Genomic DNA, 26,259 nt, shown 5'->3' on the forward strand with positions numbered 1-26,259 from the left:
CCAGGTCCTCACAGGAGTAAACATCACCCTACCGCCCCGGCCCCTGCTCCTCACTGCCGTGTGGTGAGTCAGGACAGGCCCACCATGATGGGGGCGTGGGTGCCAGAGCAACGCTGTGGCCAAAACACTGAGCTCCCTGCCCAGAAAGATGAGTGCCTAGTGAGCGCCCCTTGATAAGTAGAAGCTGGACAACAGAGGGAGGGGGAGTGGCCGGGGCCTCTGGGATGAGGTCACCGCGGAGCTGTGTCTGCCTGAACAAGAAGGATCAGTCAGCCCAGGTTCTGGGGGGCTGAGCCTCCTGTGCAAAGTTCCTGGAGCCGTGCTAGAGTCAACAGGCCGGATGGGGCTTTGTCTCTGGGCCCTTGCCTGGGGAGGGAGAGAAAGAAGATGCTTGGCTTCCCCGAGCCTGGCCTCATCTGCCTCGGAGGTGGCCTTTGACTGCCAAGGCAGGACAGAGAGCAAGGGACCCCTGGCCCCTCCCCTCCAGGTCAGCAGGGGATTGAGGTGGCAGAGGCCTTCCGGGGCAGGGGCGCCAGTCAGGGGCAGTGGTGTGTACGAGGGTGAGGGCTGGGGTCAGCTCCCTGGGGAAGAGGAGGCCTGCCCTTTCAGGAAGGGCAGGGTACAAGTCCCTTTCTTGGGACTTCAGCAGCCCCCCGCGGAGCCCTTGGTGCCTGGGAGCTCTGGTTCCCAGCTGCCAGTGCCAGGAGCCCCCTTCCATTTCTGCTCTGCACCGACCCGTTGGCAGCCTCCTATCTGGGCTGTGCCAAAATGAAACTTGAGGCTGGGCTGGGGCTGGTGTGGGGGGCAGCTCTCCCCTTACTGATGGGTGCCATAGTGACCAGATAGTGCCTGGAGGGGTGGGGGCAGAGATGAATGGTTGGGATGGTGCAGGGCTGCCCGACTGGACTTACGGAGGCATGTCCAGCAGCCGGGGACCCCTTAGCTCCCCTCAGCTTGCCAGGCCGGCTATGGAATTGGGTATCTTTAATAGAATTCTTGCCCACACGGAGAGCACGTTAAAAAATAGGAGGCAGAGCAGGACAAATGGTGACACATGCCACGGGGAAGGCTGATAGGGGCAGGGGGATCCGGGAGGTGCAACGACCAGGTGACGTTGTAGGTAAAGCCTGAAGGGGAAGGAAGAGCCCCGCCAATACCTGAGGAAGCGGCCAGTGCAAGGGCCCTGGGGGAGGACTGCTTGGGGAGAGCCTCCTCCAGCTGTGAGGCCAGTGCAGCTGGAATGGGAGGAGCAAGATGAAGAGAGGAGGCCGTGAGGGTGGGCTGTGAGTCACAGTGAGAAGGTGGGCTTTCACTCTTGGTGATGGGAGCCATGGAAGGCTGTGAGCAGCGGAGGAGCAGGTAGGTTTCCTCTGGCCTCTGTGTGGGATAAGGAGGAGGCACAAGGGTGGCCAAGGGTTCAATAAGGCTGTTCAGATGCAGAGACTTCACGGATTCTGGAAATGTCTGAAGGTGGAGTGAATTGGATGTGCTGGAAGACTAGGGGTCGGGACAGGCAGTAAGGGGAAAGAAGAGGGATGGGGTCCTCTTGACCCCGCTCTCTTCCATTTTCACCTGTGTGCTTGAAGGCCAGGTCAGGCTAGTGGCTGTATGGAATCCAGCGGGGCTCCTGCAGGGCCCACGCTGATTGCTTAACTCTGCACCTTGAAAGGTGGGAGGACTCCTAGGTAGGGGGAAGGGAGGGGCACAGGTGTACAAGAATCCCGGGGGCTGGAATGAAGGCTATCCGTGGCAGGAGAGACGATGTCCTCAAGAGGTGACCTTTGGGGGCTGCGGACACAGGGCCTGGTGGGTGGATAATGGAAGATCACCAGGGTTGGTCCCAATGACGCAGTGGTCTGGATTCAACCCAGGTGGCCCCCACACACCTGGGGCACCCACTCCCTTGGCCTCTCTGAAGGTCTGTGAACCTGCTGCAGTGGCCCGCCGGGTCCTCAGGGGGGAGAGCAGCAGGTGGCCCTCAGGCCAGGACGTGATGAGGCGTGAGTGTGGGACAGGGCAACAGAGACAAGCTGGAGGGCCTGGGAAAGGGGATCGCGGGTCCCGGGTGCGGCCTGCTGGTGCTCGCTGTGCCTGGTGGTGAGGGTGAGCAAGGGCATGCGAGGGGGGACGAGGGATGGGTGCACGGGGCCGCTCCGGTCCTTCTTGGGTTCAGGCCTGGCGGGCGGCAGGCCAGATGCCCGCTCCACCTCTACCCCGCCCTCCAGCGCCTGGGTTTCCTCCACTGGAAAATGAGCCCGAGCGCTGGCCCGCCTCCAGGACGCGGCGCGACAACGCCGGGACTTGTACACCCGAGGTCGACGCCGCCGGTGCCTCCGGGGGACCCAGCTACCGCGCGCCCCGAAATCGTAAACGCCGCGCCCCCTCCCTGCGGGGCGGAGCTAGCGCCAGTCCCGCCCCTTCGTCCCAAGAACTCCCGCCAGCGCGCCCCCCGGCCCAACTGCAGCGCGTGACGCGGGGCGCGCGGCTCCGGCGGCCACCGTGGGCGGGCGCAGACTGCCGGGGCGGCCGGGAGCGGCGGCATGGCGGCGGCGGGGTCGGCGGGGCCCGAGCCCATGCCGAGCTACGCGCAGCTGGTGCAGCGCGGCTGGGGCAGCGCGCTGGCGGCGGCGCGGGGTTGCGCGGACTGCGGCTGGGGGCTTGCTCGCCGCGGCCTGGCCGAGCACGCGCACCTGGCGCCGCCCGAGCTGCTGCTGCTGGCCCTCGGCGCGCTCGGCTGGACCGTGCTGCGCTCGGCGGCCACCTCGCGCCTCTTTCGGGTCAGTGCTGCTGGGGGTTAGGACGTGGGGGCCCCGGGCTGGAGGAGCTCGGGCCGCGGAATCGTGGGCCGCCGCGTGCCCTATCGGTCAGGGAGAGGTGGGAGTGGGGGTGGATGCGGGGGTGTGACCGGGCCGGGGAAGCGTGGGACGTGGGGACTCCGACTCGGGTAGGGTGTTCAAGATGGGGACCCGATCCGGTCAGTGAGGCACAAGGAGGCCCCGGGAGGTGGGAGGGCCTTGGCTGCTGCGCACTCTTTCGGACCCGGTGGAGCCGGAGATCGAGGAGCGGAGGACACAGGGGGAGAAGGTTCGGCGCACAGGGGCCGTCTGCGCCTTGCTTCTCCGGGTCGTGCGGGGCGCTCTCCGAACCGTATTGGTGTCCTGAGTCGGTGCGGCGGCGGGACTGGCTTGTCCGCTGCTACGGGGAAGAGGCCGGAGCTGCCCGGCCGCTGTAGCTCGTCTCTCTGGAATCAGCGCCACCCTCTGATCAAGGGCTGCAAAAGCCGGGGCTCCCTGGCGACGCCGTGTTCTCAGTCTTTGGGAGAGGTCGCGCGGCCTGGGTCCTCAAAGCCGGACTGTACGGCCCCGAAGGGGTCGCGACAGAACTACTGAATTTCCGGCGAGCCTGGGAAGGCCACCTCCCCCACCTGGAGAGTGACCGGGGGTGACGTTGGTGCCTGGACTCCCTGCCTTCCTTGAGGAGGGGTCGCTGCTCTGGGAGCTTGTGGGAAGGCGTTTGAACTCATCGCTGGGCTGTGACTCCCCTGAGGACCAGCTAGGGTCACTTCGCCCGTCTGACCAGAGCTGGCAGGGGGTGCAGGGACAGAGTGCCCAGAGCCAACAAAGGGGCCTTTCTCTGCTGGCGGGGAAGAGGCTGGCCCTTGTTAAGTCAAGGATGGGATGTTGTCTGGCTGCTTGTCCCCACCCCCATCTGACCCACATGGTGGGTAGGGACCCCAGCCACCACCCTGCTCCAGGGAGGGGGCGGCAGGCGTGACGAGAGCCCCTCCGTATGTCAGCTCTGGTCCCAGTCTGGCTTTGTTGCTTCTCCCACCTTCCTAGTTTCCAGCTGGGAGGTGGGAGGTCCAGGAACACCAGAGCCCGGGAAGGGGATACGGTCACTTTGGGACTACCAGGCTGGAGCCGGCTTCCTCCTCACTTCCTGAGGGAGCTGGGTAGGGGACAGCAAGGTCATAGCGCCCCCACTTTTGGAATCCCCGGAGGTCTGGCACTCACTCCAAATTTGTGGCTCGCCCTTCCCCAGAAACGGGTGGAGGGGCTGCCTCGTCCTCCAAAGCTCATCTTCTTGGCAGTTGTCTGGTTGCCCGGGGTTACTGGAGTTGGCTCCAAATGTCTCCATGGCGACTATTGGTGCTCCAGCCCCTCAGCCTCTCCTCGGGGAAGGGGGCGGGGCTTGGCCGGCAGCTGTGGAGCCCCGCCCCCAGGGAGATTGAGGCTCTGCTCCCAGGACTCCAGGGGCTCTGAGCCCCTCAGATTCCTCCACGTCTCACCGTTGCATGCCCCCCTTCTCTTGTGCCTTCCCCGATGTCCCTTCAGACCCGCCCATCTTTGATGTCCTTTCCCTGACCGTCTTCCTTCCTCTCCTGCATCCTCCCTTTGTCACCCTGCATTCCCAGGTCCTGCCCCACATCCCTACCTCATCTTCCACAACCCTCTGTTCCTCTAAGGTCTCCCCAGATTCCACCTCTGAGGCACCCCCTTCCCCTCAAGTTTCTCCCCCTGGCGATCACTGGGTTCCAGCCCCCTGTGTCCCTCACAAATGCCCCCAAATTTGCCTCCATGCTCTCTTCACAGGTTCACCCCTACCACCCCTTCCAAATCTCTTTAATCCTCCCTCCTCCCTGTCATACCTCCAGCTCCTGTTGAGACCCCCCCCACCCCGAGTCCCCTGGACTGGCCCAATGATCTCCGTGGCTTTATGCCCACATGTCCCCTTCCTCTGCTCACAATCTCCCCTCACGTTTCCTCTCAGGTCTCCCCCATCACTCCCCTCCCTAGGCCACTGTGACTGGACAGCTGGGCACTAAGTTTAGCCCTTGGCAGGCACTCGTGGGCTCTGGTTCCAGGAAGCTGTGGGGACCTGGCCCGGCCCTCCCAACACTGCCTGGCCTGGGGAGTCCCTGGGCTTTGGTTTCCCTTCCCTGGAAGAGTGGATCTGGGCCCCCAGTGCTGATGGCCCACCCACCTTCTCACCCATAGCCCCTAGCCAAGCGGTGCCGCCTCCAGCCTAGAGATGCCGCCAAGATGCCTGAGAGCGCCTGGAAGTTTCTCTTCTACCTGGGCGCCTGGAGCTACAGCACCTACCTGCTCTTCGGCACTGACTACCCCTTCTTTCACGACCCACCCTCCGTCTTCTATGGTAGGGCCCCTCCCAGGGGTGGGCAAGCTGGGGGTGGGCTCTGTTCGGGACGCAGACACTCAGGAGACATCCCATACTGGACATCAGCCCTGAGACAATGGTGATCGAGGGGCCTGTGGGCCAGGAAATGGGGCACCTGACACTGTGTCAGGACTCAGGGAGACATCCTAGAGGAGGGGACCCCTCGTGTGGGCCCTGGAAGTCAGTCCGGCACGTGCAAAGGCCCTGGGGCTTGCGTGAGCTCGATATGTAAAGATGAGAGGAGGATGGGCAGGAGCTTGAGTTTCATCCTAGATAGGGTGGGTTTGTGGATTATAAGAAACTTCTTCTGGCTCCCAGGAGATGAATCCTGGGTAAGAAGGGGAGCCGGGCCCAGAGGGCAGGCGAAAGACCAGTGTGGCTTGGACCAGCTTGGCGAGGAGATACAGGTGGGGAGAAGTGGCTGCATCCACCAAGTGGATTCAATGTGGAAGTCTTATGCAGGCCTGAGCTCTGGGCGGTGGGCAGGAAGATGACTGCAGTGTCGTCCGGCACCAACCGGCAGGCTGATAGAGAACAGTCTGCAGAGGGGTCAGACTTCGCTACCCTTGTCCTGCCCACACAGGCCATCTGGGACACACATGGATGTGTTTCCTGCCGCGTGATATAAACACCCTGAGAGGGTTCGTGTGGCACCAGGGGGCTGAGCATGGAACCCCTGTGTGTCTGTCTTTCTGGGGCTCTGCTGTCCACAGGGCCACTTTTCCCATGCCATACATCCCTGGGGGGAGGTTTTAGTTGTCATTCGATTTTCTTTTATGAGAATGAACTGTAATTGAACTCTCTCAAAGTTTTGGGCATGGACTTGCCTCTGGCTCCTCCTTATAAATTATTCTGTGAGACCACACTAGCTGCTTCTTTGGGTGCATATTTATTGAGCACCTACTGTGTACCAGGCGCTGTGCTGGCACAACTGTGGGCAGGTTAGAGAAAGGGCCCTACCCCTGTGTTTTGGGGTAACAGACCATGAAATAGGAAGTCTGTTAATGATGAAAAGTACAGATGAGAAATCTTGAGTGAGGAGAGGAGAGGGGATAGGGGTGTCTGGGAGGTGGGGAGAAGGGCATTTTCTTTAGGGATGGGGAAAGTGTTAGCTAGTGTCTAACTCTTTGTGACCCCATGGACTATAACCCACCAGGCTCTTCTGTCCATGGAATTCTCCAGGCAAGAATACTGGAATGGGTAGCCATTCCCTTCCCCAGGGAATCTTGCTAATCCAGGGACTGAACCCAGGTCTCCTGCATTGCAGGCAGATTCTTTACCATCTGAGCCACCAGGGAGGCCACAGGGATGAGAATGAGCCCACCAAAGGTGACTTCTGTGTGGGGACTGGGAGGAGCCTGGGGCAGATAGGAGATGTAAAGGCTACTGTCAGACAGACAGGCTACTGGCTGATCAGAAACAGCAAGGAGGCCAGTCATCTGGGGCAGGGGCACTGGGGGCCTTAACCAGAGGGCAGAGAGCAGAAGGGGGGGACATTGACAGGATGACTTGAGGCGCTGAAGGCAGGAGCTGGTGTCTGGAACCAGAACAGGGCTGAAGGAGGGAGAGAAGTGGTTAAGAACTGTTTTAAGGGGATTCCCCCTGGTGGCCCAGTGGTTAGGACTCTGCTTCCACTGCACAGGACAGAGGTTTGATCCCTGGTTGGGATCAGACTAAGATGCTGCGTGTCACTCGGCATGACCCAAACTAAAAGAGAGAGAGAGAGAATATCATTAAGAAAGTTTTTAAAAGCAGAATTGATAGGATTCACTGCCAAACCAGAGGTGGGCATGAGAGTGGAGGAGGGTGGAGCTGATGCTGGGGCCTAGTGGCGTGGAGGTAGGGCTGGTTTGGGGAGACCAGGAGCTGATCCTGGAGGTCAAGGAGGGGGATGAGGCGAGGGGGATAAGGCGAGTCCAGAGCAGCAAGGGAGTGTGTGTGGAGACGAGGTCGGAGGTCCAAGGACAGAACCCAGCCCTACCTGCCCCCCTCCAAATGTGCTAGGAGGTACAGACACAGCTCGGATGGGGAATTATCTGCTCCCCGTTTCCCTCTACCCCAGATCCGGGGCCCAAGGCTGGAGAGGGGATGCTTGCTGTCTACTGTACCAGTCTTGCCAATGCAATAGGTGGAAAAGTGGGTGTCCAGTTTCCACAGAGGCTTCTCTATGTCCCTTCTCAAGAGGGACAGAGGCACCTGGCAGGTGCGGGGTGGGGGGGCTCTGTCTGCTGACTGCAGCGCTGCTACGCGGCTGCACACACGACGTGGTGAGAGACCCTCCCAAGTCTCGGGAGCCCTGGACGTGTTAAAGTTGGGGGCGAGTGATCTGTCGGGTGTTTTGCGTTTCTTAAATTAGTTAAACATAACACATAATTAACTATTTAATTTTATTTATTACTTTATTTGACTGCACCATGTGGCTTGCAGGATCTTAGTTCCCTGGCCAGGGACTGAGCCCATGCCCCCAGCAATGATAGTGTAGAGTCCCAACCACCGGACTCCCAGGGAACTCCCAGGATTAGTGATTTTAACCAGTCACAGAAAGACAGATATTGTGTGACTCTGCTTATATGAGGCAACACTTCGGGCTTCCCTGACAGCTCGGTTGCAGGAATCCGCCTGCAATGCAGAAGACCCCGGTTCAATCCCTGGGTTGGGAAGATTCCCCTGGAGAAGGGACGGGCCACCCACTGCCGTAGTCATGGGCTTCCCTGCTGGCTCAGATGGTAAAGAATCCACCTGAATGCGGGAGACCTGGGTTTGATCCCTGGGTTGGAAAGATCCCCTGGAGAAGGGCATGGCAACCCACTCCAGTGTTCTTGGCTGGAGAATCCCATGGACAGAGAAGCCCACCAGGCTCCTTTGTCCATGGGGTCACGAAGCATCGGACACAGCTGAGCGACCAAGCACAGCACAGGACTGTCAGATCCACAGAGACAGAAAGTAGGGTGGTGGAGGCCAGGGCTCGGGGGCGGGGGAGCAGTGGGGGTGTCTGGTGGGAGCAGAGTTTCAGTTTAACAACGTGGAAAGAGTTTGGGGATTGGTTGCACAACTGAATATACCCAGTGCTGCTGAATTTAAAAGTGGCCTAGATGGTACATTTTATGTTATATATATTTTTAGCACAATTTTTCAAAATTCACCGTTTTAAAGTGAGCAAGCAATTCAGTGGCAGTTAGCACAGTCAGTATTGTCCAAGCACCATGCCTGTCTAGTTCCAGAACATTCCATCTTGCCCCAAAGGAGACCCATCCCCATCAGCAGCTCCCTATCCTCCCTCTCCCAGCCCCAGGTAAGCACTAATCTGCCTTCAGTCCCTATGGATTTGCCTGTTCTGATCATTTCTTCTACATGGACTCATTGGTTTGTGATTATCTGTGACTGTTTTCTGTCTGGCTTCTTTTACTCAGCATAATGTTTTTGAGGTTTATCCACATTGTAGTGTGTTAATGTTTCTTTCCTTTCCGTGGCTGCACAATATTCCACGGTGTGAATTTATCCCGTTTTGTGCATCCATTCACCTGCTGACAGGCACTGGGGCTCCTCCCCTTTCCTTCCATGAACATGGATGTAAAGGGCCCCTGTCTTCATTACCCTTGGCCATAGGCCGAGTGGGCTTGCCAGGTCATGGGGTCTGTGTATTCCCAGCCATCGAGGTGGCTGCGGGGAGAACGGACCATCAGGCAGTCAGGAACAGGCTCTGGAGGCCAGGAAGCTGGGGCAGCGCTGGGAGGAGATGGCAGTGCCTGGTCCAGGGGTGGGGTCGGGGCAGGGGGACCAAGGAGGGACCCTCTGAGAGGGGCCCAAGTGGGTCTCTGTTGCAGGAGGGGCTGGGGCACAGATGAAGGCTTGTCACTGGAGGAGGCAGCAGAGGAGGCAGCCAGGGGATAGGGCTCCAGGGGGACCTGAGAGTCTAGCTCCAGGTCATGGAGGCAGGGGGTGGGAACAAGGGGCCTGGGATGGAGCCCGTGGAGGCCATTTCAGGATGCGGTGAAGAGAGAGGAGCTGCAGACAGCAGAGCGCAGCCCGGAGTTCTCGGTCAGATCAGGCAGAGACTGGTGATGGGCTGAGGAGGGGAGAACGGAGGTGGTGGAAGTAGCTGGCGGTCAGCGTCACTGGGAAGGCTCAAGACCGGGGTGTGGGTGGGTGCATGTGTCGGGGGTGGGGCGGGGGGTACTACAGGAGGAGGGGAGGTGGAGCTGGGCCTGCTGTGCGGGAGCACCCACACTCATGGGCATTGGCTGGCACAGCGAGGCAGGTGGCACCTCCATCAGTCTGGATTTGCTGAGAGGGTCTTGAGCAAGCCTGGTGAGTAAGAGACAACAGGAAGGGGGCCTGGGGCAGAGTTGGAAATTCTCGCAGGACCGATTCCAGGGCTGTTGTTCAGTCGGTCAGGCGTGTTTAACTCTCTGCAACCCCATGGAGTGCAGCACACAAGGCCTCCTTGTCCCTCACCATCTCCCAGAGTTTGCCCAAGTTCATGTCCATCGAGTCGGTGATGCCATCCAATCATGTCATCCTCTGCCGCCCTCTTCCCGTCCTGCCTTCAGTTTTCCCCAGCATTAGGGTCTTTTCCAGTGAGTCAGCTCTTCACATCAAGTGGCCAAAGTACTGGAGCTTCAGCTTCAGCATCAGTCCTACCAGTGAATATTCAGGGTTGATTTCCTTTAGGATGGACTTGTAGGAGTCAGTTTGAGGGTAGCAGCACCTTTTTCTGTAGGTCTAGAATTGGTCTAAACGGTAATGCCTGTCCTTAAACAATGACGGGTGGAGAGTGGGTAACAGAAGACCAGTGACCAGCACAGCTGCAGAGATGAGGGGCGCCCGCCTGGCTTGAGGGAGTGAATGGGGTCGCTTGGGGGTCCCAGAGGCCCTGTGAGTCCCTGACGGCACGGTGCGGCCCTCCCCAGACTGGAAGACGGGCATGGCAGTGCCACGGGACATTGCAGTGGCCTACCTACTACAGGGAAGCTTCTACGGCCATTCCATCTACGCCACGCTGTACCTGGATGCTTGGCGCAAGGACTCAGTGGTCATGCTTGTCCACCACGTGGTCACCTTGGTCCTCATTGTCTCCTCTTACGCCTTCCGGTGAGTCCAGAGGGAGACAGCAGGGTGGAGGGTGCTGGCGTGAGCAGTGGCAGGAGGCTGGCACAGGACAGAGGCTGATCCTTGGGTCAGGCATGGGAGCGTCCGTGGGGGAGGTTTCTGGAGAGAGACTCTAGAGTGATGGGGTGAGACAGGTGCAGAGAGGCCCTCCTGCCCCCACCCCATCTGTGCCACTCTGACCCCTCCTAGATGGCACCCTTGGCTGGGTCACAAAGCAAGTGTTTACTGAACACCTGCCATGTGGCAGGTGCTGCTGGGGCTGCGACCATGAGCCCAACAGACAGACCCTGATGTTCCAGAACCCACTGTGGCCACCGCATGTGGTCGCGGTGCTTCAGGCAGAGCCTGTCCAAGCCACGAGCTGCTGTATATGGAGAAGCCACTCTGATTCCAAGGCAAAGGAGAGTAGAAATGCCTGCAGTCCCTTTGTTACTCATTTACATGTTGAATGACAATATTGCAGATACACTGAATTATTTAGAATATATTATTAGGATTCATTTTACCTCTTCCACTTTATTTTTTTCTAAACGTGGCTGATAGAAAATTTAAAACGAAATTGGGTTAGCAGATGTGAATAATTACATATAGAAGGGTTAAACAACAAAGTCCTACTGTATAGCACAGGAAACTATATACAGTACGCTGTGATAAATCCTAATAGAAAAATATGAAGAAGCATATATATATACACACACACACATATATATGTAAGAATGTGCTTAGTCACTCAGTTGTGTCCGACTCTTTGCAACCCCATGGACTGTAGCCCGCCAGGCTCCTCTGTCCGTGGGATTCTCCAGGCAAGAATACTGGAGTGGGTTGCCATTCCCTTTTCCAGGGGATCCTCCCAATCCAAGGATCGAACCCAGGTCTCCTGCATTGCAGGTGAATTCTTTACCAGCTGAGCTACCAGAGAAGCCTTTATATATATATAAATACATATATATATGAAACTGAACCACTTTGCTGTACAGCATAAATTAACACAATATTGTAAATCAACTGTACTTCCAATAAAATTTAAAAAATAACGACATATACAGCTCATATTCTATTCCTATTGGACTAGCTGTGCCCTCCAGCACAGTAGCTGCTGGCCACAGGTGGCATTGTTAATGTTAATTAAACTTAAATAAAATCACACATTCTGTACTTCAGCGCCAGTATGTGGCTGGTGACTCTAGCTGGTGACTCTGGGTCTCAGGTTTAGAACATTCCTATCATTCCTGAAAATTCTATCAGACAGCCCTGCTCTAGAGGGTAGAGTCAGATAACATCCCCTCACCCCCCCCCCAAAAAAAAAGCCCTGCATTTATCTGAAGGTGATAACTGGGAAATTCGAGTGGAAAGATGAGGACTGGCAAGGTGGGGAGGTTGGGTGGGGAGGTTGGGGGTGACAGGTGAGCAGAGACTGAAGGGCGGTGAAGGAAGCCTCCAGGAACACCAGGGATGTTAGGTGGTGAACACAGCCTGTGACTGTCGGGAGCCTGAGCTGTCAGGAGGAGAGTGGGGACGGAGACGTGACCGAGGCACACGGCCACATCCAGGCTGGACTCAGGCCACTGGGCCACGCGGCTGTGAGGGGTTGGGAGCGGGGCTCCAGGCTTCTGCAGATTGCGGTGGGGACCCAGCCTGTCTCAGGCAAGCCTGCAGATTGTAGCCATGTTCAGGTTAAATGTATAAACCTGGGAACATCAGCAAGGCAGTCGTGTTTAAAATTTGAGGGGTCTGGACATGTGAGGGTCAGGGGTTACAGAGGGGTCAGGGGTCACAGGTGAGGTTACCCGTGAGGGGGTGAGGAAGGATCAAAGAAAGTACTTCCAGAGAGGTTCCTGAGTCACGAGGGATAGGGTGAGGGCCTGGGTGGGGCTACCACAGGGTGGACTCCGTCTGGGTGCTACTGCTGACCTAGCCCCGTGAAGGGATGGGCAGGGCAGCCGGGCCAGGGAGGATGGCTCTGAACCCGCCCACAGGAAGCCTGGGGGCGGCCAAGGGGGCCTGTGCTTGGGAGCCTGGGTGTGGGTAGGGGTCCTGTGTAACTGGCCCTCTCTGCTCTCCCGCTCTCCCCCCAGGTACCACAAGGTGGGCATTCTTGTGCTCTTCTTGCATGACATCAGCGACGTGCAGCTGGAGTTCACCAAGCTCAATGTCTACTTCAAGTCCCGCGGAGGCGCCCACCAGAGGCTGCACGCCCTGGCCGCCGACCTGGGCTGCCTCAGCTTCTGCCTCAGCTGGTGTGGGGAGGAGGCGGGCCCAGTGGGAGGGGCGGGCCCTTGGTGGAGGCGGGCGAGGCCAGGTCGGGAAGGGGGTGGGGTTTAGCTGAGTGGGTGTGGCTAAGCCAGAAGAAAGCAGGTCCCAGAGACGGGGTGGGCCCGGCAGGGAAGGGGGTGGGGTTTAGACGAGTGGGCGTGGCCGAGCAAGGAGAAAGCGGGTCCCAGAGACGGGGTGGGCCCGGCAGGGAAGGGGTGGGGTTTAGACGAGTGGGCGTGGCCGAGCAAGGAGAAAGCGGGTCCCAGAGACGGGGTGGGCCCGGCAGGGAAGGGGTGGGGTTTAGACGAGTGGGCGTGGCCGAGCAAGGAGAAAGCGGGTCCCAGAGGGGAAGCGGGTGGGGTTGGTGAGGTGGGTGGGGCCTGGCAGGGCAGTAAGGCGGTGTGAGTCGGGAAGAGGCAAGTGGGCTGGAAAGGACAGAGCAGAAAAGGAGACAGATGGGCAGGAATGGACAAGGGTGGGGTAAGGAGATAGGGACAGATGGATGATTCCAGCCGGGACAGGCCAGGCACGGGGTGGGGCCATCCTCCGCTTCTCCCCCACAGCCTCGCCGAGCCGCCCCTCCCTCCTGCAGGTTCTGGTTCCGCCTCTACTGGTTCCCGCTCAAGGTCCTGTACGCCACGAGCTACTGCAGCCTGCGGTCGGTGCCTGACATCCCCTTCTACTTCTTCTTCAACGTGCTCCTGCTGCTGCTCACCCTCATGAACCTCTACTGGTTCCTGGTGAGTGCGCGTCCACAAGGCCTCGCCCCCCGGCCCTCCTCAGACGCCGGCCCTGTTCCGGTCCCCGTCCCTGAGGAGCCCTGCAGGTGCAGGCCCTTCTCACACAGGCCCAGTGAGAGGGGCAAGGGGCAGAGGGCCTGTGGCTGGAGCAGACGGCGGTCAGGAGGCGCAGGGCTCTCTTTTCACCTCTGCCTTCCCTTCCTACAGTACATCGTGGCTTTTGCCGCCAAAGTGCTGACGGGCCAGGTGCGGGAGCTGAAGGATGTGCGGGAATATGACACGGCAGAGGCCCCGAGCCCCAAGCCCCGCAAAGCTGAGTGAGTTTGGAGGGGCCGGCGGCCCTGGTTCATTCTTTTAGTACCTCTGTCTGACCGAGCGTGCTAAGGGCGGGTTCTGGAGACGCGGGGGCGGATGAAGCCCAGGTGCACGCTGCCCCCCACCCAGACCCTCCATTCAAAAGAGAGACTGCAATAAAGGCATGGAGGACATAGCTACAGAGTTAGACGCTGTCGGAACAGACAGTGAGGAAGGTGGGGGCAGAGAGGTGCCTGGTCGGGGCAGAATGGTGAGGGGTGAGATCAGGATCTCAGTGGTGAGAGCTGTAAGGGCCAAGCCCAGTGGTGAGGGGCAGCGGTTGGCCAGGACTGACAACAGCCTCTAAGCAGGTGGCAGTGGAGGTGGGGGCAAGGGGTGCTGTGGGCGCCAGAGCCTGCACTCTGTTCATGCTGATACTCCCTGGCTTCAAGGTCCCTGAGGCAACCACTGGTCAGCCAAGCAGGAGATGGGGCTCGGGGTTTGGGCCCCGAGGAGTCATAGGGACGGAGAGCAAAAGGGACCTCTGGAAGCTTTCTGGAGGTGGGCCTGGGGACTTCCAGCCCTGGGATGTGAGCCAGACGGCACCCAAAGCCCCTGGCCTAGAGGGGCCCCAGGAGTGAATGGGGCCTGCTAGGGTGACCAGCCAGGTCCAAGGCATGCAGCGCCCCACAGGCAGTGCGAGGAATGGTTCAGCAGCACTGAGGCAGGGCAGGTGGAGGCTGCCGGAGGCCCCCGGGGTGCTTCCCAGCAGACCCTCTGGTTTGGCCCCTGGACTGACAACAGTCCAGGGAGGTCGTGAGGGACCAGGCTGGGGAAGATGGTTCCCAGGAAGCAGTGGGCTCAGAGTGCAGTGACGCGTGGGTCAGCAGGGGCAGCAAGGAAGAGGAGGAAGAGGAAAACAGGCCTGAGAAGGGGAGCAGAGAGCTGGGGGCTGGTCAGAGAGGCAAGAAAGCCAGCGCCCGGGGTCGAGAGAGGAGTCAGGCCAGGGAGCGGGGATGGCGGACACTAGAGGGCTGGGCAGCAGGTGAGGCCACCCCAGTGGTCAGATCCCAGCTGTGTTGGAGAACTAACCAGGCTTGCTCTGGATGTAGGTGAGACAGAAATAAAAGAATCAAGGACGATCCAAGACCTCTGGCTGAGCTGCCGTTTACCAAGACGGGACTCAGGGCAGGGCCGTGTGCAGCCATGGGGGTGGGAGCTGGGAATCTAGTTCTAAGGGTGTTGGATTGTCCGTGCCCAGCGATTTGAGTTGGGAATTGCACATAGAGATCGGTGAGGCCTCACCAAGGAGTCTGACCAACGCTCAGAGGCTTCTGGAAGAAGCAGGGACTAAAGATGACTTCAGGGACGAGGTCAGGGGAGCGCTCGCTCGGCCAAGTCTGAAACTCTGAAAGCTCTTTCTGCTGTGAGATAGTGAACTCTGGAAAGCCCAAGGCAAAGGGAAAGTCAGACCCCCTAGCCACACCCCATTCCCTGCTCTGTCTCCCCCAAGAATGTCCAGCCAGAATGTGGGTTGGGAGGCTGGCGCTCCAGCTGCAAAGGGCAGCATTCCCGCTAGGATGGCAAAGAGCAAACTCCATACAGAGATGACAGGGGACCAGGGAACGCTGCCTGAGCCTAACCCTTAAGGATAACGAGAACAGTTGAGTGCAAAACAAGATGAGATAAAAAGCAGTGAGAACATGGGATGTGCCACAGAAGAGCTCAGGACACCTCAAAACCGTCGGGTCATGGAAGACAGGAGACGGAGGGGCTGTCCTAGCTCAGACTGACTGAATGCAGCTGCGGAGTCCTGGGCCAGAAGAGACGGCTGTAGAAGAGCTGGTGAAATTCAAACCGAGTCTACTGTTCAGCTCACAGCAGTGTCCCCAGCGTTGGTTTCTCAGCTGTGACAGATGTACTGTGCAGATATAAAATGTCAGCATTTGGGGAAGCTTGGACAAGGCCTGCCGTGGAACTCTTGATACTATCTCTGCAAATCAAAAAATTATTCCAAAGTTGAAAGTTTATGAGAAATGTGAAAGACACGAGAGACCGGTCAAAACAGCATCGGATGTTCTGTTACTTTCCTGGGCCTGCTGTAACAAAGTGCCGCAAACCAGGGGGCTTAGAACAACAGGTTATTCTCTCACAGTTCTGGAGACCAGGCGTCTGACGTGAAGGTGTCAGCAGGAGCCGCAGACTCTGTCTGAAGGTCTAGGGCAGGGTCCTTGCTCGCCTCCCCCAGCTTCTGGGCGCTCCTTTGGGCTTGTGGAACAGGAGCCACAGACTCTGTCTGAAGGTCTAGGCAGGGTCCTTGCTTGCCTCCCCCAGTTTCTGGGCGCTCCTTTGGGCTTGTGACGACATCACTCAAGTCTCCACTTCCTGTCTCCACATGGCCTCTGGTCTCCAGCTCTTCTCTCATAAGCACATTTGCCATTGGATTTAGACCACTGTCATCTCTTTGCAATTTCCCTCACTTAGTTACATTTATAAAGACTCTTTTTTCCAAATAGTCACATTCACAGTTCCAGAGATTAGGATGGGAACGTATCTTTTTAGGGACTCCTGTTCAACCTGCTGTAGAAGTTGTCTCCCACAATTAGATACAGCTTAAAAGAGAATCGGTAAATTGAAAGCTGTGGAGAAATTATCCAGAATGCAGCTAAACGCATGGAAAATATGACAACTCGAATGGTGAGAATTATCTGGCCGAGTTCTAAGAAGAGACAGACAGGGAGAGAGAACAGTGAGAAGACAACACTGAGACTTCTTCCAGAAAGTGACAAACCACAAATCGTCAGCAGCATGAATAAAAGAGCATCCTTGGCCCAAACGTGGGGCTTCCCTGGTTGCTCAGATGGCAAAGAATCTGCCTGCAGTGTGGGAGACCTGGGTTCAATCCCTGGGTTGGGAAGATATCCTGGACAAGGGAATGGTTACCCACTCCAGTGTTCCTGCCTGAGAATCCCATAGACAGAGGAGCCTGGGAAATGTAAAACAGCCACAGAAAAGAAGAGATGGCCTACAAAACAGTGACGGACTAACAGCAACAAGGGGAGCTGGAAGACTGTGGGGTCAGATATCACCCCAAACGCTGAAAGAAAGTAACAGGAAACCAGGACTCTTGTATACAACTTGAAAACCAGTTACTCAAGAGAAAAGATATGTGTTGGCTTGAATGAGACCCTGGCTTGAATTGTCCCTAGCATCCCCATCAAGAGAGAAAAAGAAAAAAGAATACCCACAGGAACGAAAATTAAGAATGCTCAGTACTTGCAGATTTTCTCTACGAGAATATTACAGAAAACAAGAAAACGATACCCGAGATACATCAGCAGAGAAACTGAAACATATCTGGGTAAAATTCTTGTCAATGCCTGATCGCGGAGACTGAAAAAAGTTGGAGCTGGGACTTATCTGGCGCTCCAGTGCGTGGGCTCTGCGTTTCCACTGCAGGGTGTGCAGGTTTGATCCCTGGTTGGGAACCGAGATCCCACATGCTGCACAGCTGAAAATCAAAAAAGAATCACAAAGAGGCCATGTTTGGGTCAAGGTTTAAAAAAAAAAACAAAGGCCGTGCCCTCCTCTGGGGGGTCTTCCCGCCCCAGGAATCAAACCTGCGTCTCTTGTGGCTTCTGCACGGGCAGGTGGGCTCCTCACCACTGGCGCCGCCTGGGAAGCCCCAGGGGATCACCTCTGGGTTCTCTATGTTAGTCGCTCAGTCGTGTCCAGCTCTCTGCAACCCCATGGACTGTAACCCATCAGGCGCTTCGGTCCGTGGCATTCTCCAGGCAAGAATACTGGAGTGGGTTGCCATTTCCTTCTCCAGGGGGTCTTCCCAACCCAGGGATCAAACCTAGATGTCCTACATTGCAGGCAGGCTCTTTACTGTCTGACCACCAGGGAAACCAGCTATAGTGAGTACTTACGGTAACACTATTAGGGTGTAGAGGGGAGAATGGAACAAGAAACAGGCATAACAAATACAGAAAAGGAAAGTTAGAAGAAGCAGAATAAGTAATGCAAAATAGAGCTCAGAATCTCATATAATAGGCATCCAAATAAATCTTCATGGAATCATGACATTTACGAGACTGGGCTCTTAAATAAACCCACTTCTGACCTGGTTAAAAGACTTCAACTCCAGGATAAATGCAAGTTGCAAGTAGAGGACAGGAAGAGACACTCAGGTGTAACCGTTGATCTGGAGGAACCTGCACAATGCAGCCCTAAACCATGGCGAGAGGGGACCCGGGGAGGTTAAGTCCGCGCTCCTCGGCGGGCGGCTCAGAAGCAGGAACAGACGTTCTTTTCTGTGTTTTTAAACTTAATTTTTATGATTTTTTTTGTCCGTGCTGGGTCTTTGCTGCTGCCTGGGCTTTCTCGAGTCACGGCGAGCGGGGGCTGATCTCTGGTCGTGGTGCTTGGGCGCCTCGTCGCGGTGGCTTCTCTTGTCTCAGAGCGCGGGCTCTAGGGCGCGCAGGCCCAGTAGCTGCAGTTCCCAGGCTCTAGGGCACAGGCTCAGCAGTTGTGACTCAGGCATGTGGCATCTTCCCAGTTCAGGGATCGAACCCATGTCTCCCTGCACTGGCAGGCGGATTCTTTACCACTGAGCCATCAGGGAAGCTCAGGGACAGATGCTCTTTTAAACCACAGAACACTGATCAAAATTGAAAAAAGAAAAAAAAACAGGCCACAGGAGCAACCTCAGTTGCTCAGAACCAGGATCACGCAGACCACGTATGATGAGAAGATTCAGTTAGGTCTGAAAACAGTAAGAAAACGGCGACTGAGAATCACTTCGAAGGACCCCGGAGTGGAAGAACAAATCCTGTGGCAGGGGGGCACCGATGCCTCCCCTGCTCCTGCTGGTTCTCTTCTGATCCGCCTCCACGGGACCCCTCCTGGGCCTCCAGCTTCAGACCCCTGCAGTGACCCCCACGCCCTGGGCACAACCTCGGCCTGAAGCCCCCGTCATCCTCTCAGGCTGGTGGGACTGCCGTTCATCCAGGCCCCTCGCCGCACTCTGGCACTGCCGCCTCTCTCTCTGCCCTTCTGTGCCAGTCTAGCCAGCATCTTCCCCACCCCATCCCCCTTTACAGCACAGCGGCCCCCTCCCCTCCCTTCCCGAACCCAGCTCCCTCTGGGATCTTTCCCCCATCAACCCCTGAGACCAGTCCTGTCTGCCCCACTGATGCTAAACAAACCTGGTGGTCACTTAACCCCTCCCCCTTTTAAAAACAGTTTTATCAAGATAGAATTCACACACCATTCACCATGTAGAATTCAATGTTTTGGGTCCATCCACAGGGTTGTGCAACCCTCACTGTGGTTTTAGGACATTTTTGTCAGCCCCCCAAAAGAAACCCCGTACCCAGCCCGACCCCTCCTGTTGCAACCACCAGTCTGCTTCTGCTCCCCGCTTCACTTTCTGCTGCCTTCCTGCTCGTGTGCCTGGCTTCCCGCCCCCCCGGGTCACTGAATCCAACCCGACTTCCCAGTGCCTCTCCCAGCTCCCAGTGCTGCTCTGAGCGCCATTCTCAGCACCTTCTCAAATATCCAAAATCAACCCCCAGCCCCACTCCCAAACTACGTCTCCTGTACATTTGCCCATCGCAGCTGATGGCAACTCGAGGTGAAAACCTTGCAAAACCCTCTAGAGACCCCCTTCTCTGCCTTCTCCTTACCCGCAAGAAAATATCCAGAAAGCCCCTGGGTCCCTGCCTGCCCACATCTCCCTCCAGCTTCCACCCTCACTCTGACTTTTTTCTTGCCCTGCAGTGTTGCACTGAGACTACAAAAGTGTAAATCTGATACTGCAGAGAGGCCATCCTGCCAGAATCGGGTACTCCCCTCCCCCCACAAATACTAACTCTGGTTTTGAGGAGGGAGGGGACACTTGGAAGCTTGTGCAGAAAAACAAACCTGAATCACCCCAGGAAAGCTCTGATAAAAAGGTCCAGGGCAGGGAATACAGATCCTTGGAGGTATTAAACCTTCTATAAAAGTATAGGAATTAAAAACAGCAGGAACAGAGCTGAGCCCATCAAACTTTAAACAAAGAAGGAACCCCGGGAGGGAAGAAGTGTCAGTGGGACGCTTCCTTGGTAACTATCTTTATCTCACATAAGCCCCCAGCACAAACTTCCAAAAGATCAAAGATGTCGGTGCAGAAATGAAAGCTGTGCAATCGAACAGGAGCAGAAACAAGAGACTGTCGTCCAACAACAGAACTATGAGAAGACTCGAGAAGCCAGGAATCCCACCTAAGCTCTGTCGGAGGGACCAACAGGCAAAGCCAGAAGCTATGGGACAGATGGGCGGTCCACAGGGGGCTTATCTCTGATCTCCTAGATAAAGAACTCCTGTGGTGGCAGTGAGAGAGCAGCAACCCACGGAGAAGTGGGCTGAGGGGGAGAGATGTGCTCCCAGGAAGGGACCTCCAGGGCTCCAGCCCAAGGGGAGAGCGAATCATAGTGACTGAGACGTCTGCTCGGGAAAGTCTGCGTCCTCCTAGGAAAGGGTCTGTGGGCCAGAGAGCTGCAGGGGGCAGTAATCCACATATGTCTCTGAGGATCCTCAGGAAAACTGGTGGATTGCTCGGAGTCATCCAGTCAAACTGAATCTGCTGTGCTTTCTGATGTCTAGATCATGAGAATATATTTGTTGTTTAGTTGCTAAGTCATGTTCGACTCTTTTGCTATCCCCTGGACTGTAACCCACCAGGCTCGTCTGTCCATGGGATCCTCCAGGCAAGAATAAAGTGGCTTGCCATTGTCTTCCCCAGGGGATCTTCCCGACCCAGAGATCAAACCCACGTCTCCTGCATTGGCAGGCAGGATCTTTACCGCTGAGCCACCAGGGAAGCCCAAGAATGTATTACTGGCTCAAAAAAATACATTTGTGTGTAAGCTGGGCTGTAGAACTCACTTCAGCAGAGACTGATGGATCGATCACGTGCAAAGGCATGAAGGGTTCTCATACGTGGGAACAGGAATGGCCAATGGCCATGACCATTAGGCTGCAGCGAGGTCCATCTTGGCATCAGCAGACTGGCAGTTAAACAGGGCGTAACTCTGAGCAAGGGCTGGCAGGAGCAGGGAGGAGCAGGGCAGACCTGTTGGGTCCAGTAAGGTGGGGCTGGGTAGACCCCTCAGAGCGCAGGTCCACTCCCAGTGGGAAGCCCAGAGATCTGCCACTAACACAGGCAGGGAAGATGGAATTAAGGGGAGCGCCAGAGCACATGGGTGCCATCTCAGCCGCACCATTTGGAAAAATTGAAGGGAGCACACGTCTTTCTAGACAGTTCAAAAGAAGCAGACGGTGCACATTGTTCAGAAGTTAGGGGTCTTTCTCTGGGACCTCAAGCTGGGCACTTATAGTACGGATTCTTTTTTAAAACACTACATAACTTGTTTTAAGGACATGGAAGCAAAATAGGGCTGTGGCAGATGTAGACAGCGGGCAGTGGGTGGAGAATCGTGACCTGGGAAGCCTTTCTTGGTAAGGCTCCTGGAGGTGGGAAGGAGCCTGCCCCGCTCCAGTGGGGTCACAGGAGGTTCTGGTCAATTCTGCCTCCTGTGGAGGCAGAGGTCCAGGTCCTGGTTCAGGCAGAGATGGTAGGTAACTTGCCCTTCAGCAGCCACTGGTGGCTCAGGAGGTGGGGAGGGGAGAGAAGGGTTTAATTGTGGGGAGGAGCAGGGACCACTTGCCCAGCAGGCAGATGGCAGGGTCTTTTGGCTTTATAGGCTGGGAGGAAGGATGGAGGCGGAGCTGGGAAAAGAGATGTGAAAGGCCAGGAGGGCAGGACAGGGGTGAGGGGCGCTCCGCAAGGGCGTGGTGTCCCCAGGCTAACCTGGGCCGGTTCTGGCTCGCAGGAAGCCGCTGAGGAATGGCCTGGTTAAGGACAAACGCTTCTGAACTCCTCCACCCCGGCCTCGCCGCCCAGGACCCAGTCCCACCCAACCTCCCCCTCGGAGACCAGCCACGCGGCTCCCCAACCCGCCCCAGGGACCCTAACCCTACCAGGCTCCGCTCCCTCTCCAACCCACTCCTTGGCCACCCCCTGGACCCCTGCCCCGCCCCCCGGAGACCCCGCCCCCGCAGTTGGTCCCTATTCGGCTTCAGGATCGCGGCCACACCCCCCGGGACCCTGACCCAGCCCAGATCTCTCCAGGGTCCCCGGTCCCGCCCCCAGCCCACAGGTCAGGGAGCCCGACAGGCCCTGAGCACTCGCCCGGCCGCTGCCTGTGAGGAAGATGCCACCTCTGTGCCGCCGTCCGGGCCGCCAAGTCCTCCTCCTACTGGCCCTGCTATTGCCCTCATCACCCCCGGCCTGCGCTCCCGCGCCCTCGGGCCCCGCCGCCGCCCTGCTCCAGGCTCTCGGATTGCCCGACGTGCCCCGGGGCGCCCCCAAATCCCGGCCCGTACCCCCTGTCATGTGGCGCCTGTTCCGCCGCCGGGACCACCAGGAGGCCAGGGCGGACCCGCGGAGGATGCCCCCGAGGGCGACCTTGCGGCCGTGCCACGTGGAGGAGCTGGGGGTCGCCGGAAACATCGTGCGCCACGTCCTGGACAGCGGTGAGTGGGGTCTGCGCTGGCGGCGTGGGTCTGGGAGGCCGAAGAGCCCTGAGGATCCCCACCCATCACGTCCAGCCCGCAAGCAACCTGGGCTTCAGTACTCCATGCGGTCCTGCGCGTGGACACCTGTGGAGACAGGGGATGGGGGACAGCGAAGGGAGCGGTCCGAAAGCCAGGCTCTTCTACTCCGAGCCGGGCCCCCTGGCTTGCAGCTGAAGCCCTGCCCCCACTCCATCACGGCCCCTCTGCCGCTTCACACCACTTGATGCCTTCCTGCTGATGCCACCCCGCCCCACCATCGGTTCCCCTGGCCCCAGGCGGGCTTTCGTTCATCCCCCACTTGCCGATCTCCCCCGATCCCCGCACGCGGTCCCCTATCTGCCGAAGTCCCCAACCGCGGGTTGACCCCAACTGGGTAGGGCCTCTTCCTCGCGAGTGATGCCCTTCCCCCACCCCCTGGGGCTTCACACCACTTGACGCCTTCTAACAGACAGTGCGGCCCCACCTCCGGACGCTCACCTTTCTCTGCAGCCCCCACCCCAGAACCCCCTCGTGGGCCAGCCAGCACCGAGAGGGGACCCAGCGCCAGCCAAGCCCTCTCCCTTTCTTCCCAGGAGCGGCCGCCCGCTCCCCGGAACCCGCCCCAGCCGCAGGGCAGTGCCCTGAGTGGACCGTCGTCTTCGACCTGTCGGCCGTGGAACCAGCCGAGCGCCCGAGCCAGGCCCGCCTGGAGGTGCGCTTCGCGGCTGCGGAGGCGACAGCGGGGACGACTGGCGGCTGGGAACTGAGTGTGGCGCCGGCGGGAGCAGGCCTCGGGCGGGTGGGGCTCCGTCAGGTGGTGCCCACCCTGGGACAGCCGGTGCGGGCTGAGCTGCTGGGCTCCATCTGGGCCCGCAACGCCTCGGCGCCCCGGAGCCTCCGCCTGACGCTGGCGCTGCGTCACCGGACGCTCGCGGCCTGCGCGCGCCTGGCCGAGGCCTCGCTGCTGCTGGTGACCCTCGACCAGCGCCTGTGCCACTCCCTGGCCCGGCCGCGGCGCGAGGCCGAGCCGCCAGTGGGTGGTGGCTCCGGGGACTCGTGTCGCGCACGGCGGCTCTACGTGAGCTTCCGCGAGGTGGGCTGGCACCGCTGGGTCATCGCGCCTCGCGGCTTCCTGGCCAACTACTGCCAGGGCAAGTGCGCTCTGCCCGCGGTGCTGTCTGAAGCTGGCGGGGCTCCCGCGCTGAACCACGCGGTGCTGCGCACGCTCATGCACGCGGCCGCCCCCGGCGCCGCCGGCCTGCCCTGCTGCGTGCCCGCGCGCCTGTCGCCCATCTCCGTGCTCTTCTTCGATAACAGCGACAACGTGGTGCTGCGGCGCTACGAAGACATGGCGGTGGACGAGTGCGGCTGTCGCTGAGGGGCGGGCGGGGCGGGGGGGGCAGCAATAAACACTCCGTGGTCCGCGCAGCTGTCCCCACTGGTCTTGTTACGTGGCCCGGGGGGTGGGGGGCTGGCAGCCATTGACCATCACCGTTGACCACGAGGGTAATAGGTGGGGGTTCCCAACAGTGATGCCACGGGAGAAACCGTCCCAGAGCCCAACATCTAATGTGCCTGAGACCTAGGAACCGCCCGGCCCAGGCCCTTTTCAAGCCCTGTCTCAGCTTTGTCATCAAGGTGGCTCTGAACCCCACATCCTCAACTGGCCAGACTCCGCCCCCCCCTCCCCGGGCAAGTGCTCTGCCACACACCCCTGCAGTTATCCAGCCCGTGTGAAAGCAAGAGATGTTTATTAAGATTTTATTGGTGACAAAAGAGCTTAAAACAAATTGACCAAAAACCAAAAGTTACATTGCCTTGGTACAGATGTTTTTCTAATTCGGGGAACTTATAGTGACTGCTGCTAAGGTGGAGAAAAAAAGCAAACAGCACAAAGCAGAGGCAAAGCATTCCCAGGAACAGAACAGGGTGGTGGGTGTGTCACCCACGGGACGGCACACGAGGGGTCACAGCAGAAACCTATCCAAACTATGCAGCTACCAAAAGAAGCGGGGGCCGAAGGCCCTGCAGCGAAGGTGATAAACACGCGGCCTGCCAGAGGCGGCAGCCCGTGCCCCGCCCTCCTGAGTGCCAGAGGAAGGGGGCCTGCGTCCCCTCTCTCCCGTGTGCCAGCTGGAGGCTGTGGGATAAGGCACACTGGGAGGGGGATGGTGGGGTCAGGGGCACCAGGGCCCGGACAGGCAGGGTTAGGGTTAGATGGTCCCCAACCAGGGCCGGCCGAGGCGGCTAATACCCCACCATGTGCCAAGAGCTGGGCGTCGGGGGGCCTCGGGCAGCAACAGTAACTTCGAGTTGCGTTCAGACCCAGGCAGAGGCCCCATGTAACACCTGATGTGACCAATTCTTTCACGCCCTTTAGCACAAATTCAACTTATTTTGGAAACTGTCTCCCTCCCACAAATGACCCCACCTCATCAAAGCTGTGCCTGTGTGTAGAGCGGCTCCAAACTAGTGGGGCAGGTGGGGAACAAGGTGGAGGTGGGGGGGCGTTCAGTGACTCCAACTGGCCTCAGGGGTGGTGGGGGCCTCCCTGGGGACAGGGACGGGTCCTCCTGACTGCCGCCTTTCACCAAATCCTCAGGAAAGACCCTGGGGAAGCAGCAGCTGGCCAGGGAACAGCCACCTTCTAGCCTTCTGACCTCATGGCCAGTCCGGCCTGAAGCCCCTCCTGTGGGGCCAAGTCCACAGCGCACGGGAGGCGCTCTGCTTCTTGGGAGTCCAGCGGAGCCTCGGAGCTGCCTGCCCGGCCCAGGACTGTGCTCCCTCACTGCCCTGATGCTCTGGGAGAAGCTGCTGGAAGCTAAAAACTGAAAACAATCCTCGTCCCATCGCAGGTGTTGATTCTAATCTTGAGTTGTGTTGGCATGTTTAAACTTCGTTTCTGGAAGCTTCTCGCATCTCCCAGGCCCACCACTAAGATTTGAGAGACAAACTCAGCAAAGTATATTTTTCAGTACTCCTTAGAAAGAATTTTTAAAAAACAAACAGAAAAACACAAACCACCATATTTTCTTGAAATGAAAACCCTCCTAGAACGCAGGCAGCATGAGCGCGGCGGTATCAGAGCCGGTGTGGACAGAACCTACACTCTGCGGGGCTCTCCCGGCACGGCCACCACTGCAAGCAGCCTGCTCAGCACAGAAACGCCAAGTTTTTTCCTGCTAAAACGTAGTCCCCTTTCAATAAAAGAGAAAAGTAAAGAAAGAACAGAGGAAAGGGCTACTCTGAGATGAGGGTCTTCCTCCCTCCGCCCTGGTCGCAGACCCAGGTGTGGATACGGCGGGCGAGCTGGGCTCCTCGCGAGCGGGGCTGGCGGGGCTCGCTGGCGGCGGTCCTCCGCGGCCGCCCCACCTCCCGCGCTCCCTTCCGGCTCCTTGCCGCCACGTGCCAGCAGTGGGCGCTCGCTCTGTCTCGGGCTCCTCTCTCCCTCGGGTGCTCCTCTCCCTCCTGTTGCTCACAGTGGTGCTTCAGTTTTAGCAGTGGAAAACAGGTATCCATTTATTTTTATTTTTTATTACCCAGAATAAGATGCTGATGGACTAAGCCACATAGCTTAGCTCTTCCGCTGCCACCTGTCAGGGAGAGAGGGAGGGCAAGAGGCTTTAGAACAGGTGGGAGCCAGGGCAGCTCGCAGACATGGGCTGGAAGGCTCCCCCATTCCAGTGGCCAGCTGGGAGCCCAGACCACTGACTTCCCACCCAGAGAGAAGGTGGCTGAGAGTCACGGCTGCTGGGCCTGTGCAATCAACAGCCCCGCCCCTGCTCCCAGCATCACCAGCTCCCGCAGCCCCTGGTCACTGGTGGGTGGGGCAGGCCCAAGGCCTTCTAACTCCACTCTGGCCTTGTTATGGGCAGACAACCAGGACACGGGGCCCTCGAGGGACTGAGACGCACACCCAGAGGCGCCGCAGGCACCCAGGGGCTGGGCCGTCTCCACCCTCGTGACCGGCCTTGTCAGGGTGAGGGGACCCTCTGCCTCCTGGCTGCCCACCAGAAGCAGCACTAAGACCCTCTGGAGAAGCCTGTGGCAGAGGAGCGCGCCTGCATCTCACATCCCCTGC

General features: G+C 58.3%; 3 protein-coding genes across 8 annotated transcripts in view; 2 read left to right on the top strand and 1 right to left on the bottom strand.

Moving 5' to 3' along the window:
• Positions 1 to 258: 258 nt before the first annotated feature.
• CERS1 (ceramide synthase 1) lies at positions 259 to 21,823 on the top strand. Of its 4 annotated transcripts, none has more exons than XM_027969378.3 (7): positions 2,457 to 2,777; positions 4,998 to 5,157; positions 10,089 to 10,269; positions 12,363 to 12,524; positions 13,133 to 13,280; positions 13,488 to 13,597; positions 21,455 to 21,823. In XM_027969378.3, exons 1-7 carry the CDS (start codon positions 2,541 to 2,543, stop codon positions 21,495 to 21,497), a joined length of 1,041 nt encoding a protein of 346 aa, XP_027825179.1. In that variant the 5' UTR covers positions 2,457 to 2,540; the 3' UTR covers positions 21,498 to 21,823. The 4 variants fall into 4 exon arrangements, with proteins under 4 accessions (XP_060272173.1, XP_060272172.1, XP_027825179.1 ...); XM_027969376.3 differs by lacking the exon at positions 21,455 to 21,823 and adding an exon at positions 19,709 to 20,488; XM_060416190.1 differs by lacking the exon at positions 4,998 to 5,157 and having other exon boundaries at positions 259 to 2,777; positions 21,455 to 21,569.
• GDF1 (growth differentiation factor 1) lies at positions 21,526 to 23,989 on the top strand. The gene is made up of 2 exons (XM_027969379.3): positions 21,526 to 22,157; positions 22,772 to 23,989. Exons 1-2 carry the CDS (start codon positions 21,836 to 21,838, stop codon positions 23,554 to 23,556), a joined length of 1,107 nt encoding a protein of 368 aa, XP_027825180.1. The 5' UTR covers positions 21,526 to 21,835; the 3' UTR covers positions 23,557 to 23,989.
• The window catches only part of UPF1 (UPF1 RNA helicase and ATPase), a 33,348-nt gene continuing 31,001 nt past the window's right edge, over positions 23,913 to 26,259 (bottom strand). For all 3 annotated transcript variants that reach the window (XM_027969375.2, XM_027969374.2, XM_042249599.1), the window contains exon 24: positions 23,913 to 25,771. The gene's annotated coding sequence lies outside the window, so the exon portion shown is untranslated. The remainder of the gene's footprint in view (positions 25,772 to 26,259) is intronic.

This window comes from Ovis aries, chromosome 5 (assembly GCF_016772045.2).
Source record: "Ovis aries strain OAR_USU_Benz2616 breed Rambouillet chromosome 5, ARS-UI_Ramb_v3.0, whole genome shotgun sequence".
NCBI classification, from domain to species: Eukaryota; Metazoa; Chordata; class Mammalia; order Artiodactyla; family Bovidae; genus Ovis; species Ovis aries.

What these genes read in the sequence shown, in the direction of transcription:
- GDF1 (XM_027969379.3), top strand. Translation starts at nt 21,836, where the DNA reads ATGCCACCTCTGTGCCGCCGTCCGGGCCGCCAAGTCCTCCTCCTACTG. An exon ending in GCGCCACGTCCTGGACAGCG is followed by an intron (nt 22,158 to 22,771) that starts GTGAGTGGGGTC and finishes CTTTCTTCCCAG; the next exon opens with GAGCGGCCGCCCGCTCCCCG.
- CERS1 (XM_060416189.1), top strand. Translation starts at nt 2,135, where the DNA reads ATGGGTGCACGGGGCCGCTCCGGTCCTTCTTGGGTTCAGGCCTGGCGG. An exon ending in CCACCTCGCGCCTCTTTCGG is followed by an intron (nt 2,778 to 10,088) that starts GTCAGTGCTGCT and finishes GGCCCTCCCCAG; the next exon opens with ACTGGAAGACGGGCATGGCA. An exon ending in GTCTCCTCTTACGCCTTCCG is followed by an intron (nt 10,270 to 12,362) that starts GTGAGTCCAGAG and finishes CTCTCCCCCCAG; the next exon opens with GTACCACAAGGTGGGCATTC.